The 14,029-nt window shown below is 38.4% G+C and overlaps 1 protein-coding gene across 8 annotated transcripts in view; it reads left to right on the top strand.

The window, feature by feature from the left end:
- Window positions 1–14,029, top strand: part of ADK (adenosine kinase) — a 542,347-nt gene that overhangs the window by 161,988 nt on the left and 366,330 nt on the right. For all 8 annotated transcript variants that reach the window (XM_073353161.1, XM_073353162.1, XM_073353156.1 and 5 more), the window contains one exon: window positions 11,330–11,408. In XM_073353161.1, the coding sequence (XP_073209262.1) occupies window positions 11,330–11,408 (79 nt within the window). Of the gene's footprint in view, window positions 1–11,329; window positions 11,409–14,029 lie in introns of those variants that run through there.

The raw sequence follows: 14,029 nt of genomic DNA on the forward strand, positions 1-14,029 counted from the left end.
AAAATTAACTTGGAGAAATGCCTTTAAATCATGATCCTTAAGAGCTGATGTTTTAACCTTACTTTTGAATGACTGTTACTTTTTTTCATCTTGTTTCACTATGCTTAAATGCAAACATATGTGGAAAATCTTCTTTTGGCTTTTATCAAACTGACATTTAAGTGCATTTTTTTCAACCTCGTGAACATTTGTGGTAAAATATTTCAAAGCTATTAATCTTACAATTTGCCTATGCATTTTTTCTCTTTCTTCTGTTAACATTTGGTATTCATAAGCCTAACCTGTTTGGAATTACTGATTTTATTTATTTATTTATTTTTAATTTGCTGTTTGTTTGGATGAGGTGGTTAGGAAAATACTGAATCTAAAATTCTAGTTTGCAGTAGTAAATACTTCCATGAAGAGTCATTGTTTTTTGAACTTCACTGAAAAAGATCATAGTCAGCTACATTCAACTGTAACTTATCCATCATATTCCTAAAATAAGTTGACTCTTCTATGCTGGTAGCTGAACCCAATGGTAAATCTTTTTATTTTTTTGGTATGTTTGTTTGTTTTGCAACATGAATCTAGGTTTGCTTGGTTTTTTTTTCACTTTAACTCTGGATCAATCTAGTGTATAGAAAAATCAGGAGTTAGTTGCACTGGGTAAAGCCAGTCATAGCCAGCGAAGTACTATGTAAACTTTCCCTTGTAGCTCTGCCATTGCACCTCAGTTCTGAAATGCAACATTTTTGCTGTTTCAGGCCTCTCCTTGAGCAGTGACTGCCAGTTGTGACAAGCTTTGAGATCATTTTGAGATGTGGACAAAAGTCCAGAGAGGATTAGGGATGGACTCATTTAATGTGTTTTAACTTTTTGTCTTAGACAGAATTTAAAATCTGAAACCCAAAGCTGAAAGTTTAATATAATCATTAACTTCTCTTCTTACTTAGAATATAAAAAAAAAAAATCAAATGTCCACCTTTCACGGTACAGTAGTATTTTACTTTTAAAAAAGAAAGAAAGAGGAGAAAAAAGAAGAAACAACTTCTTAATTATTACCTTGCAGTTAAGGTAATAAACTTTTACCTTGAATTGTAGAACTAGTTTTGGTCCATTGTTATTCATGAACACCATATGGAAAACTGTCTTAGTTGATTTCTTAGTAATCCGTTATTAAAACCAGTGTTCCCTCTAATTTTTCCCATGCATGTGTGGAATGAATTCTGTTATGTGCACATCACCTCCATATTGGTGCACAAAACAAAATTCATGTGGCGGGGGTGAGGCTGAGGGGTTTGGAGTGTAGGAGGGGGTTCGGTGCTGGGGCAAAGGGTTGGGGTACAGCGGGGATGAGGGCTGTGGCTGGGGGTGCAGGCTCTGGGGTGGGGCCAGGGATGAGGGGTTTGGGATACAGGTTGCCCTGGGGCTACAGCAGGGAAAGAGGACCCCCCCGAGCTCTCTCTCCCCTCTGCATCATCTGGGCTCGGAGGGAGAGGCGCTTCTCCCCGCTGTGACAGCTCCAGGGCTGGGGCCATGGGATAGGCGCCTCTCACTCCACCGTGGCAGGTCCAGGCCGGGCCGGGCTGGGGCCTGGGAAGGAGTGCCTCTTTCCCGGCTGTGGCAGGTCTGGACTGGGTTGGGGCCAGGTGAGGGTTGCCTCTCCCCGCTGCGGCAGGTCCAGGGCTGGGGGGAGAGGCCTCTCTCCCTGCCACAGCCCTGAACCCCTGCGTGGCGCTTAATAGACTGCTGTGCGGCTGTACAGCTAAGAGGGAACTTAGATAATGACCCTTCATTCCTCTGTGAATTCAGATATTCAACAACACATTAAAATTCTTGTTACTGAAATACTGTATCTGTAAATTTCATTTCCAGTTATTACAATTTATTGATTTTCTATTCTCACAGAAGTGGTAATTACTGATTACTTCTGTCTCCTGTACAGTATGTAAATTATATAGTCTATGTGAGACTCTGGCTGTATTGGACCTGCCTATCCTGAAATTATTAAACTTGGGACACGAATGATGACAGGGTCACCAGATGTATGAGTAACTGAAAATACCAAGTATTGACTGAAAAATAGGATGAATAGATTTTGCAATTGTTTTTAACTAGTTTTTTTTTAACTGGAAATGGTAACACTATCTAAAAGCCACATAATGCCGACTTTCTAGTGGCACTTAAATAGCTCTTGTAGGAATGTTATCTCACTCTGAAGCAATTTTTCTTTGATTTACAATGCTGATTCTTTAGACATTCTGTCACTCATTGCCTCATCTGAAGATTTAAATGGCTTTTAAAAAAAATCTAAATAGTGAGATTAGACATGAGGACATTGGGACGTTAGTCGGGTTCTCCTTGCTGCTATACAGTAAACTGAGATCTGTGTCTAGCATGACCTGTTCTTGCAACTGAAAATGTTAGGCAACTAGAGAAGTGAGATAAATGTAATATATATTACCCAAACAATTGTTTTACTGTCTTATTAAAGCAGCAAGTTGCAAGGATGTTGAACCTTTAACAAAGATCTTTTCTCCTAACTGCTTGTCAGGCAGTTTGTGTTAACAAAAACAAACAAAAGAATTTGAATAATCTAACTAAAAATCCCCGGGAAAAATAGGTGAGCCAGGACCTGAATTTCTAATATACAAAATAAACAGAAAAAAACATATGAACAAATAAAACACCTTCAGTTACAAATACACTTTTCCCCTCCTCCTCTGCAGCAGCTTTTAGGCAGCTGATCTTTAAAATGTGGCTTCCTGCTGGTGTGTGCTATAGAGTCATCCTGGGTAACAAGGAAATACTTAAGAAAATAGCCAAGAAAACCCATCTTGCTGAAAAACAAGAAACTACATTTCTTTTTACTTCTTGAAGATAAAGTGGCCCTTGACATCTGCATCAACAGTGTCTTTCTCTCAGGCATTTTTTCTCTATCTGTAACTTGTGTAGAATGGTTTTTAGGTCCGTTTTTTATACTCATTTATACAACTTCAGAGGTCAATAAGACTTGGGCTCCAAAGTGCCTAAATCCCTTTTGAAATGGGATTTAAGCACTTTTGAAAAACGTAACCTTATCTATAAATATCCAGAAGGATATAAATCTATATGCGGTAGGAGGATCATCATTATTCCATGGTTACAATATGTGTGAATAAAGGAAGATGGTTAAATTGTTTTACTGATGGTTAAAAAACTAATTTTACTCATCTAATCCACAAATAATTTTGACTGGAATTCATACCTAAGTGAGTTTGCCATGTTAGATTTACAGGACCTGATTTTGGTCTCACAATAATGTAAATGAAGAGTAATTGTATTAAGGTCAATGGACTGACACTAGTGCAAGACAGATGTGCATAACAGAATCAAGCCCATATTTAAGCAAAATAAAATTAGGATTTGTGTAGTCATGTTGGCAGCCATATTGTGTGTGTATAACTTCCAAGTTCCATTTTCAAAAGAGACTTCGGAAGTTAATGGGATCTAAGATTCTAAGTCACTTTTGAAAATGGGATTTAGGTTCCAAAGTCACTTAGGACCTTTTGTCTTGTTTGTATTCTTTTAGACACTCCATTCCGGAAAGTTAATGCACTTTAAACTCAACAAGAACACCCCTTTCCATTCAGTCTTACACTTCACTGTGAGGATAGACAGAAGATATGAGACGACAATAAATGGATACCAACTTTGGCTGACTTTTGCTTTTTGGTTTTGTCACAAGTCGATTTTTAGACTGTAAGATCTTTGTGGCAAGGACTGGCATTTCCCAAATGTTTTTAAAAATGGTACCTTGCACAATGGGGCTGTGATCTGGGTGGCTTCCAGGTGCTAGCTACTGCAATATAAAAATTAAATCTGAATAATTGCAGTACTCTTATTAAGTTGCTTTTTCTGCTTTCCAAGTCACCTAAAAAGTGAATCTCTTGTTCAGATATACCCTTCATCATCAGCTTTTATTAGCAGTTCAGTTCTACAAAGCAAGTGACAGACGTGCTGTCATTGCCAATGTTGTGTATGAAAACAGTAACATACTTGCATTCTTTTTGGTCAGTGCTATTGTTAATCAGCAGTACCACAGCTAGAAACATGTTTTGCTACTGTTGCAAACATGTTTTCTCTAAAATATGATGATCAAATTTATGGTACCAAACTCATGGCCTTCTGGATGGTGCTGATGGTGAGATTTATTGCATTGTTGAAGGTGATGGTATGTTCAAAGATCGACAAAAGAACCAGAGTTCTCAGATATGCCAGAGACTTCAGAAATATTCAGAAGGATCATCAGTTGCAGAACCAGAAACAGCAATGTTAGTCTAGCTTATAAAGTTCGAATTTTCTTGAATTTGTCCCAGACATGATAACAGTTTACTCAGCGCACACACACAAGGTGCCTTTGGTATCCACTGGCCTGAAAGATCGTTGCTCCAGTTGATTTTTTCCCCCCCTAAAACAAAAATATATAGAAAAGCAAATTTAACGCTCTTGAAAGGTGCTGGCATGGAATTTCCTATTCGTAGGCCAGATATAGTGCGGACAATGGCACAGCAAGTTTCCCCATGCTCCCTTGATCATGTACTGATTTTTTTTGTCTGTCCAAATGTTAATTTTTAAAAATGAAAATTCAATTTAAAAATGAAATCCAGTTGTCATTCTTAAGTTTCAGGTCAGTAATTGGTTAATGGACTCTTGTGGATAAATTAACACATTTAATTGATATCAGCCTTACATCATGATATTGAAGACAGTCAGCAAAAGGGATTTCCTTGCATTTTCTTTGAATTGACATATTCACCCAAGGCTCCTGAAGACCTTGTTATATAAAACATGAGGAAATGAGGTGTTTTTTTTTAATACTTCTGATTGAAATAGTGAAGGGCAGCAGTCAGAGTCTCACTGTCTGCATGCCTAATTCAATGAAATAATTGAAAGTAATTTTTTTACTCTCCGCTGGCTGTCACCTTGAGATTGAAATATTAAAGACAATATTTTATCTGATGCCAGTTACTGCATATTTATTTTAGTTTAGAAGCCATCCTCGTTGTAGCCAAACCTTCATTACACAGACCACAGAATAAAGTGATTAAATGCACTAGAAGTCACAGCTCTAAATAAAGAGAGACAGTAGGGCATCTAGTATATATTAATACAAGTAGTCTTGAGTTACCTCTCAGTCACCAAGGCAGTTGTTGTAGCAGGTATTTTCTGGTAAAGAAGTTAATATTTTAATTGCTATGCTCATAGATACACAAATAAATATTAACCATATGGATTGGGTACCAAGCGTTTAAACTGATAGAAAATGTAAGATTTAATTTTACAAATTTAATTTTATAAATCTTGCTGAAACATTGTTAGTTCATGTTGTTGTTGCATTTCTTTATTTGTGAAGTGGTTGTTATGAGACATATTGTTGTTGCTTTTTTCCCTCAGCAACTTGATATCAGTAGAGGTTGCAATTGCTTGGTATACAATTGGTAGATAATTACTAGTGTGGATGGCTGTGAAAAGCATATGTAGTAATTTAGTTTGTGATACTTTCTAATTGCCTGCCTGTCGTTAGTTTGCTAGGATGGGTATCTCATTATTCAAACATTTGAAATGGAGAATCATTGTGGAAAGAAAAAGATCATAACTCTGACCTTTAACAGAGTATTGAAGTACATGAGTAATTATTGGACAATTATGTCCCCTGTCATATGCTATAGAGAAGTATGTGTGTATGTGACAGGATGGATAATATGGTTTAGGTAGTGTTTTCCCTGCCCCCTGCCATCCTGAAAAATATTGTTTTGATAAGTATTTTAACAGAGGCTTCAAAACTGAAACAGAATACGTGAAACCAAAAAAACCTATATATCGGTCGCTAAATTTGAGCTTAACAAGTTGAGGCTTTTGAGTGTAAATATGTAATATTGTAAAGTGAGATGTAAACTTGGACCCAATTAGTGGACTTTAATAGAAGCTTAAATTGTATTCAACTTAGTGTTGAAACTTAACTCCGGTACATGATCTACTATTTGATGATAATGATTGAATTCCACCAGTACTTAATGGTATGTACTATATAACTGGTTGTAAGTATTATAGAATAGGCAGTACTCTTCTCGAATGAAGGGTGGTGGGAGCTACAGTTTTGACTACTTTAATATTAATGGATAACTTTCCATTTCCAGCATTTTCCTTATAATAGTTCTCTTCAGGCTCTTCTCCAGAAAACTGAAATGTGTGATAGCAGATACACTTTGTCAGATAGAAACTCTTCTCAGTCTTTCACTAATCCATCCTCCATACAACTCTTTCAGTTCTCAGTACAATGGCAAAAATGTTGAACTAAACTGTGCTACTTCTCTCCTTTGCCTTTCTCTTGTTGTAGTCCTCCAGCCTCAAACAAGGTAAATGATAGCAAGAAATTAAAAACCTTTAATATTTTAAATTCCACTACTTAACCTATTTGTGAGAGACTGAAGAGATAAGTTACTCAAAGAAAATGCAAGGAAAACAGGACCAAAGGTGCAGAGGTGAGCATTTTTAGATATTTCCTGTGCCCACATTGCTAAATTTTCTGTGTGTGTGTGTATGTGCAAATATAAAATTAAAACAAAACTAGAAAACAAAATTCTTCTATGAAAAGTCAATGTGCCAAATTTTAAAAGTAAGCCTCGGATTTTAGATCTAATGTCCATGTACATCTCAGCTCAACCTTAATAGTCATTGCTGATGCCTCCATTTTCAAAGTAATTTGCAAACGTGACTTAGAGGAAACTATTGTAGAATCATTAAGGTACAACAGCTTATAAAAGTAGTCTGTGAATGGATTTCATAACAGAAGCAGCAGCCTCTTAGCAGCACAGATACTAATAATCAAGAGACCCTATTGATGATGATTTATTTATTTAAGGTGACATGGGTCTCTGTCATAGGATAGGAAGTTTCTATTCTGGATATTGTATGATAAAACTGCTGTGCAACAAGGTTTTCCATCTATTATAGGAGATTGTCAACCCAAGAAAATAAATATAATGAACATCTGGAAGCGTAACTTTCATATTAGTATGGCTGTAATAAAATGACATTGTGGGATTCCATATTTGATTATTTACTTGTACAGCAGATTGCTAAGCTGACCATTCAGAATGATGTATTTGAAGTACAGGTCAACTGTACTTCAGCTCTCAAACTAGAGATAATGCTTGTAGCCAATCATAAATGACAGGTTTCAGAGTAGCAGCCGTGTTAGTTGACCTGGGAAGAACTTCCTGTAAGTGAGTTTTACCAGAGTAAGGACTACAGAAGCAGCACCAACCTCGTTCCACTCAGCATCCCAAGAACTTAGTTCGACTCCAGACTTCATCACTCAGTGCCACATCCAGCCTCACTTTGGTCAGCCATGACACTTCAGCAGTCTTCTCATGGGGCATCTAGTTCTAGCTGACAGACCCCAATTACCCCATCAACACCTGAAAACAGATAGAGTACAGGGTGAGAAGGAGTATTTAACGCCTTGAGAAGTCCAGTTGATTTCAGTGGGACTAATTGAGGAATAACTTACTACTAAAAGTAAGTTATGATATTCCTCTTCCTTCCCTGAGATATCCTTATGGGGATAAGAGTCCTGCAGCTTGCTGAGAGCAGTGTGGGTGGAGAGCTAAATGAAGAATACTTTGCTGGTATGCATCCGATGAAGTGAGCTGTAGCTCACAAAAGCTTATGCTCAAATAAATTGGTTAGTCTCTAAGGTGCCACAAGTACTCCTTTTCTTTATGGTTATAGAGCACAAGACAGAATGGAATGTAACTCTTTCTGATAGATATACTGTATCTGGATCATGGTCGTTGGCATTTGTGTTTTGGCATTAGCAAATATGTTGAAAGAAGATGCCTTTTTTTAATAGTCACTTTTCTGGCTGACGTTTATTCCTTTTTCATTGTTGTATTATAGGTAATCTATATTTATATAATAAGATTTTGTGAGTCACTCTGAAGTCTAAAATCTCCATTGAGTCAGGGTGAAGTGATGGAAACAGCCACAAGCATGGTTGAGAGCTCTCTATGTTCAGAGTATGTCCAGGTTGACTCATCACTGGGTTTCGTGGTCTGTTACGATCAAATTTTTAAGTTTTCAGCCATTTTGACTTTACAAATTACCCTCATGCAGTGTATAGCTTGTGATAGATCCAGGCCAGTTGGATACAGCAGAGTAGCAGAAGGCAGATATACTGGCCACTAGATTAACAGTTTTCTGTTCCCTGACTGACCAGAGCAAAGGCTGCTCCAGGCTAATGAGAACACCTGACTCCAATTAACTTGCAAATAGTCAGGTGAGGCCATTAAGCTAATGTGACCACCTGACTCTTAAGGCCCCTCTGATACTATAAAAGGGCTCACTCTAGTCAGGCAGGGGAGAGCCAGAGGAGAGGAAGTGCGGCTGAAGGGCTGGTTAATGAAGACACCCTCAAGTCATTGGTAAGGGAGCCCTAAGGTAAGGGTGAAGAGGGGAGAAGCAGGAGAGCTGTGGGGAAGTGGCCCAGGGAAATGTAGCAACTCTGGCAGTGAAAGGTTGGCTGCCAACAGCTCCTACCATTAGGGTCCCTGGGCCGGAACCCAGAGTAGAGGGTGGGCCCAGGTTCCCCCCAACCCACCTCTACAGAAACACCTCCTGCGGGGGGAGAACAGGCCCCTGTCAGGACCAGGAGGCTAAACTGTCCTGGTATGAGGCCATAGGAGCAACAGAGACTGTGGGAGTTCCCTCACCGACCTCCTTGCTGACTTATGATGAAAAGGGCTCAGTAGACTGTATCCCTGACCCTAGAGAGAGAAAGGCTATGTGGAGGGTTGCAGTGAGCCTCTGAAGCTAGCATAAACTACCTGGAAGTGTGGGACCCATGGGGACAAGGTCAGAGCTCTGCCACAAGCTACAGTAGGCATGTATTTATGCCATGCCTAGATCAATAGTCCCCAAACTGTGGGGCATGCCCCCCAAGGGGGGAGTGGAGGAATGGGGTGTGTGTGGCAGGGCCTGGGGCAGCCCCCACAGGGGGCGGGAAGGAAGCACCACCCAGCTGCAGCTCTGCTCTGCCCCTGCTCTGTGCCCAGCTCTGGCCCCAGCCACAACTCCACTCCACCCCCTTCTCCATCCCCAGTTAAGCTCTGCCCTCATTGCCTCTCAGCACACACCCCCCTCTCTGGCCAGCTCTGTCTCTTGCTCCAGCTTCAGCACAAACTCCTTTGCTGAGCCAACTGTGCAGTAATGGTAGAGGGGGAGTGCGGAAGGATTCCACTAGTAGTAAGGGGGAGGGCATGACAAGTAAAGTTTTGGTACCATTGTCCTAGACCATTGTGATATCAGAGGTAACTCATCCAGTCACCACCCTTAGTCTGCAGCTATTTTGCCTACAACCAGTGAAATGGTTGTGTGAAAGAGACTACACAAATCAACACAACCAGCACACATAATAATCCCCCAAATCACTTTGTAGCCTAGAATGTCAGTTGAGTCAGCGTGAAAAATGGAAACAGCTACAAGCATGGTTGAGAGTTCTTTTTGAATATAATATCATCTGTTCAATCATCCCTTGGATTCACAGTGTGTTGCCATCCTATTTTTAAATTCTCAGCCATTTTCAGCTTTTTTTACACACTTCACTTAATGAATTACATTCTTGTGACAGCACAGGCTTTCTGCTACTAGTATTTATTGTAAGGTTGGATGGGTGCCTAACTTATTTAAAAATTATGTGTATTAAAACAAGGGGAAAGTGTTTTCTGTTGATGTATGAACAAGGAGACAATAATGAAAAAACTATCAGGACTGCGACACATGAAAAGTAACATGCATAAGTTGAAATGAAATAAATTTTCATACAGTGTGCAAGAGTAGTGGTTCTCACTTTTGTATTGGTGACCCTTTTCACATGGCAAGCCTCTGAGTGCGACCCCCTTATAAATTAAAAACACATTTTTGTATATGTAACGCTATTATAAATGCTGGAGGAGAAGCCGCGTTTGAGGGTGAAGGCTGACCGCCCGTGGCCCCTAGGTAATAACCTCATGACCCCTGAGAGGTCACGTCCCCCAGTTTGAGAACCCCTGTGCAAGAGAATGCACTTATTAGTCAACCTCCTATTTTCAGAGATTATCACAAAGAATCCACAAATTGATAGAATACTATTCTGCTCCATCTTCATTAGAAGACCACTTCTGTTAAACTATTTTAGTTGGTCCCTTAAGACAGGTTTCACTATATTTCTCTTGAATATTAGGATTTTTCTTGATGGTAGTCCAAACCTAATTAGAATTTTACATTACTTTTGTACTGACCATTTATCGATCTTTCTGGAACTTAAACAATTCAACTTGCACTGCATTTTTTAACAAAGTCCCTTTCATTGTTTCAGTGGTAGCTATGCACCAGATCTAACTAGTGGAACCAGACATTATTAACTTATAATTGTTATGTACGTTATGTTAAAAACCGTGACTTTTCCTTTTAAAGTAATCAAGCTGTCTTTATACATATTTTTATATTGTGAAAAATAGGTTTTGCTAGTGAAACCAAGTGTTCTTTCAAAACATTTGGACAGCGGAGCTTTTATATTAATTAATTTATTTTTTACACAATGATCCAACTTAGAGGACTAGAAAACTGAAAGAGAACTGGTCTGCCACAATTTACACACATTTTACAATTCTTATTTTTTATATCCGGATTTTCTCAAACTAGCAGTAGATCTATTTATAAAGTTCCAATACCTGACAAACACAAGTTAAAAATTCATGCTTTAAAATATTGTTTAAATTTTGAGTGCACACTATTTGACTAAAGTTTTAAAGCAGATAAAGTATCTTCTTATTATTATTTATTATTTTATTATTGAACTTTTATGTTACGTATTTAGCTAGAGGAAGTGTGAATCAGCACCTCCTCATTGGTTTCCTTTCATTTTTTTTCTTTTACATGCGAGCATATACTTTAGAAGCTTGAAAGTTAACTATCATCGTGCACAAGCTCCAGATGCTGTATTCCTAAGACATTCTTTAAATGTTCTAGACTTACAATACAACTGTAAGGGAGTGAAATCAAGTTGATATCACTTGCTTTGTCATTGAGCCAGTTGCTTAGTGCGCATACTGTGCATGCATGCTATTTTAGTCTGAGTTTTCTCAGCTAGCACCTTGTAAAAGAGCTAATATGTCTGAATTTCCTGTTTACAAATAACTTGATCTCATACATTTCTAATTTAGATGCTTATATAGTTTTTCACTGTGAAAAATTACAGAATCTGACTGCCTTTCTGTCTCTCTCCTTTTCTCCCCCACCCCCCTACCCCGGTGGTTTCTTACAGGTTTGAAGAACTTGTGAAAAGGTTCAACGTAGAATATCATGCTGGTGGCTCTACTCAAAATTCTGTTAAAGTGGCTCAGGTTTGTTCTTCCTTAAAAGAAATTAACTATAAAATATTCTAAAGGTGTTCACTGTTAAACAACTTCTTGTTCTAAGTTGCTTATCATGTTGCCCAGAGGCATTACTCAGTGAGTGCATGTTAGTCTGTAGCCTAAAATAAGTTGAGCTCTGTACTCTAGAAGTGACTTTAATATTTTTTTCTTTTTTTTTCTGTTGCACTGTTATTGTTCAAGTTGCAACATTTTAATTATAACCACATTTGTTTGTTAAGGTTTATAACCTGTGCATAAATGATTGAAGTGAAAATTTTTTTACATGAGGAGAATTTTAGAGATATGAATATCATGAAGTTGGGCTTCCACTGATCCAAGGTAGATTTTGTGCATTTTGATAATGGAGAATGTGTTTTGTTATATACTAGTGAATGAAAGCTAATCTAGTAATACATTTTGTGTGTACAATTGTAGATGCACCCACCACACAATCTGAAAGTATATTGCATAAATCCCATGATTTAAAACATGCAACTTTTATTTAGAATTCTTTTACTAACTAATGGCTGGTTTGTTGTTCTTCAGACTTCCTATGTAGATAAAACATATTGCCAGATACCTTCAAATGCTCATTTTGAAGAAGTTAGATTGTAATTCAGCAAAGTTATTAAGCTTTGTTTTGCTTTACAGTTATATTCACAATTTTCTCTTACTCAAAATAGCTATTTCCCATAATTTACAGTGGGACTCCAGCTACCAAGTGGGATTAAAGGCGTTTATGTCCTAGGTAAAGATGATCGCTACTTTACTATTGGGAGGGATACCCTAATAAAAATAGCATCCATTTTCTAATGTTTCCAACTGGGCTTTGAAGCCATAGACAACCATTAGGAAATATGGCTGCCATTTCACTAAGGCCATCACGCTTTTCAAACCTTAAACCTACCAGTCTTTGACACAAGCAATTGAAAGGTATGACCAATGGCTGAAATGTGAACTCCTATGTTTTGTTGTGTGTCACATCATAATTCAGATTATAATAATTTTTTATATAAAACCTGTTTTAAGATCGTTCTTCACTCTGTAAATTAGATGAAACATTTAAAAAAATAGAAAATGAACTGGAAAAATAGGAATTTTATCACGTTCACTTATAAGGACCACTACATGGATCATCAGTAGAGTTTCAACCCAAGACATTCAGATCTTGAGTCCATATCGCTACCATTTGAGCTACGGAAGATGGTGGTAGTAGTAGCATAGGCAGCTGTTCTCTGTTCAGCTGTTCTCTGTGGACCAAAGGGGATTTTTGAATGGATTTCACAACCATTTGCAAGACGTGCTGAATGTCAGGAACCATGGCTTTGTTCCTAGCTCTGGAACAGTGGTTTACTGATTACAATCACTTACAGAGTTGACAGATTCTTTCTGTGAGTGGCTGAGACTGAAAGTTAATCATAGAAGTACATTGGTTCTATTTTCATTTCTTTTGCAATGTTGCAGATAATTTATTTGTAAAACGGAGTGAGTGATACTTGACTGTCTCTTAATATAGGGGTTGCTCAATAATAGGTCTGTGAAATGTACAGAAATATAAAGAAATATAAATAAGAGCAATCAAAAGACGTGAAATGTGAACTCCTGGTGTCCTGCCTCCCAGTTCAGTGCACCTTCCACTGTGCTAAAATGTATTTTGTTAGGGAATTTGTCACTCACATAAACTGGAACTCTGATTCAGCTAAAACGCAGTAGACTTGAGAGCTTTGATGGTCATGTGAAATTGAGGCTGCCCAGTAAAGATGGCCGCCTCTTAGCTCGTCTTTCCAATGGCTTTGAAGCTACAGGCTGCTCTCCATGAAGTTCCCCTCCATCCTCTCCCCACTATGCTCTAAGGTTAAGAAACTATAAGAAGGTTGTCTATGCTGTAAACCCTGACTGAGTCTGTGGGTGATACCAGCCAGGGTTGCCAGTTGAGAGCTGCTTTGATTTCCAGTGTTGTGAGTTCTTCAGCTTCAGTTGAAGTGCTGCATCTTCGACAGAGGGTTCTCCAATCTAGACAGCCATAGCTGGCCCAGTGGAGCAGAGATGGCACTTGACAGATTCCTTTTCTCTCCACCCAAGGTGTTTGGGAGCATTCTAATTAAAATTTTGCATTATACTATGCTGGAAATAAATGTTATGTCTCCTTATCAGTTGGAGGTATCATCCGTGTGGCGGTGGACTCTGTTGCCCTCAGTGGAAATATGCCCTCTGTGGGCATTAGAGGTGTCCCATAACTGGACCTTTCCTTGCTTTCTAGGGTTTGAGTCAGTGGAATATTACATCTATACAGTCTCAATCCCTTTTTAAAGGGTCTTTATTTAGATCATTTATATAGTGCTATTAAAATATGTGCTGTTTCATCAGAGTAAATATAGGGGAAAGGGTCTGCCCCAAGTAGCTTTCAGACAAATTAAAGTGAGGTTAGATGAGCTAAGGTAGTTGATCCTGGAGGTAAGTGCTTTCTCCAGAGGCTACAACAGCAAATGAAGGCTAAAATGAAATATTGTAACATCTGAAAGGTGTATAATGAAGAGACACACATACTCATCAGAATGAGGCTTTTGTTGAGTTGGTGCAGAATATTGTCATGGCCCCTTCTCCCATAA

The sequence above is a fragment of the Lepidochelys kempii genome, chromosome 7 (genome assembly GCF_965140265.1).
Source record: "Lepidochelys kempii isolate rLepKem1 chromosome 7, rLepKem1.hap2, whole genome shotgun sequence".
Taxonomy (NCBI): Eukaryota; Metazoa; Chordata; order Testudines; family Cheloniidae; genus Lepidochelys; species Lepidochelys kempii.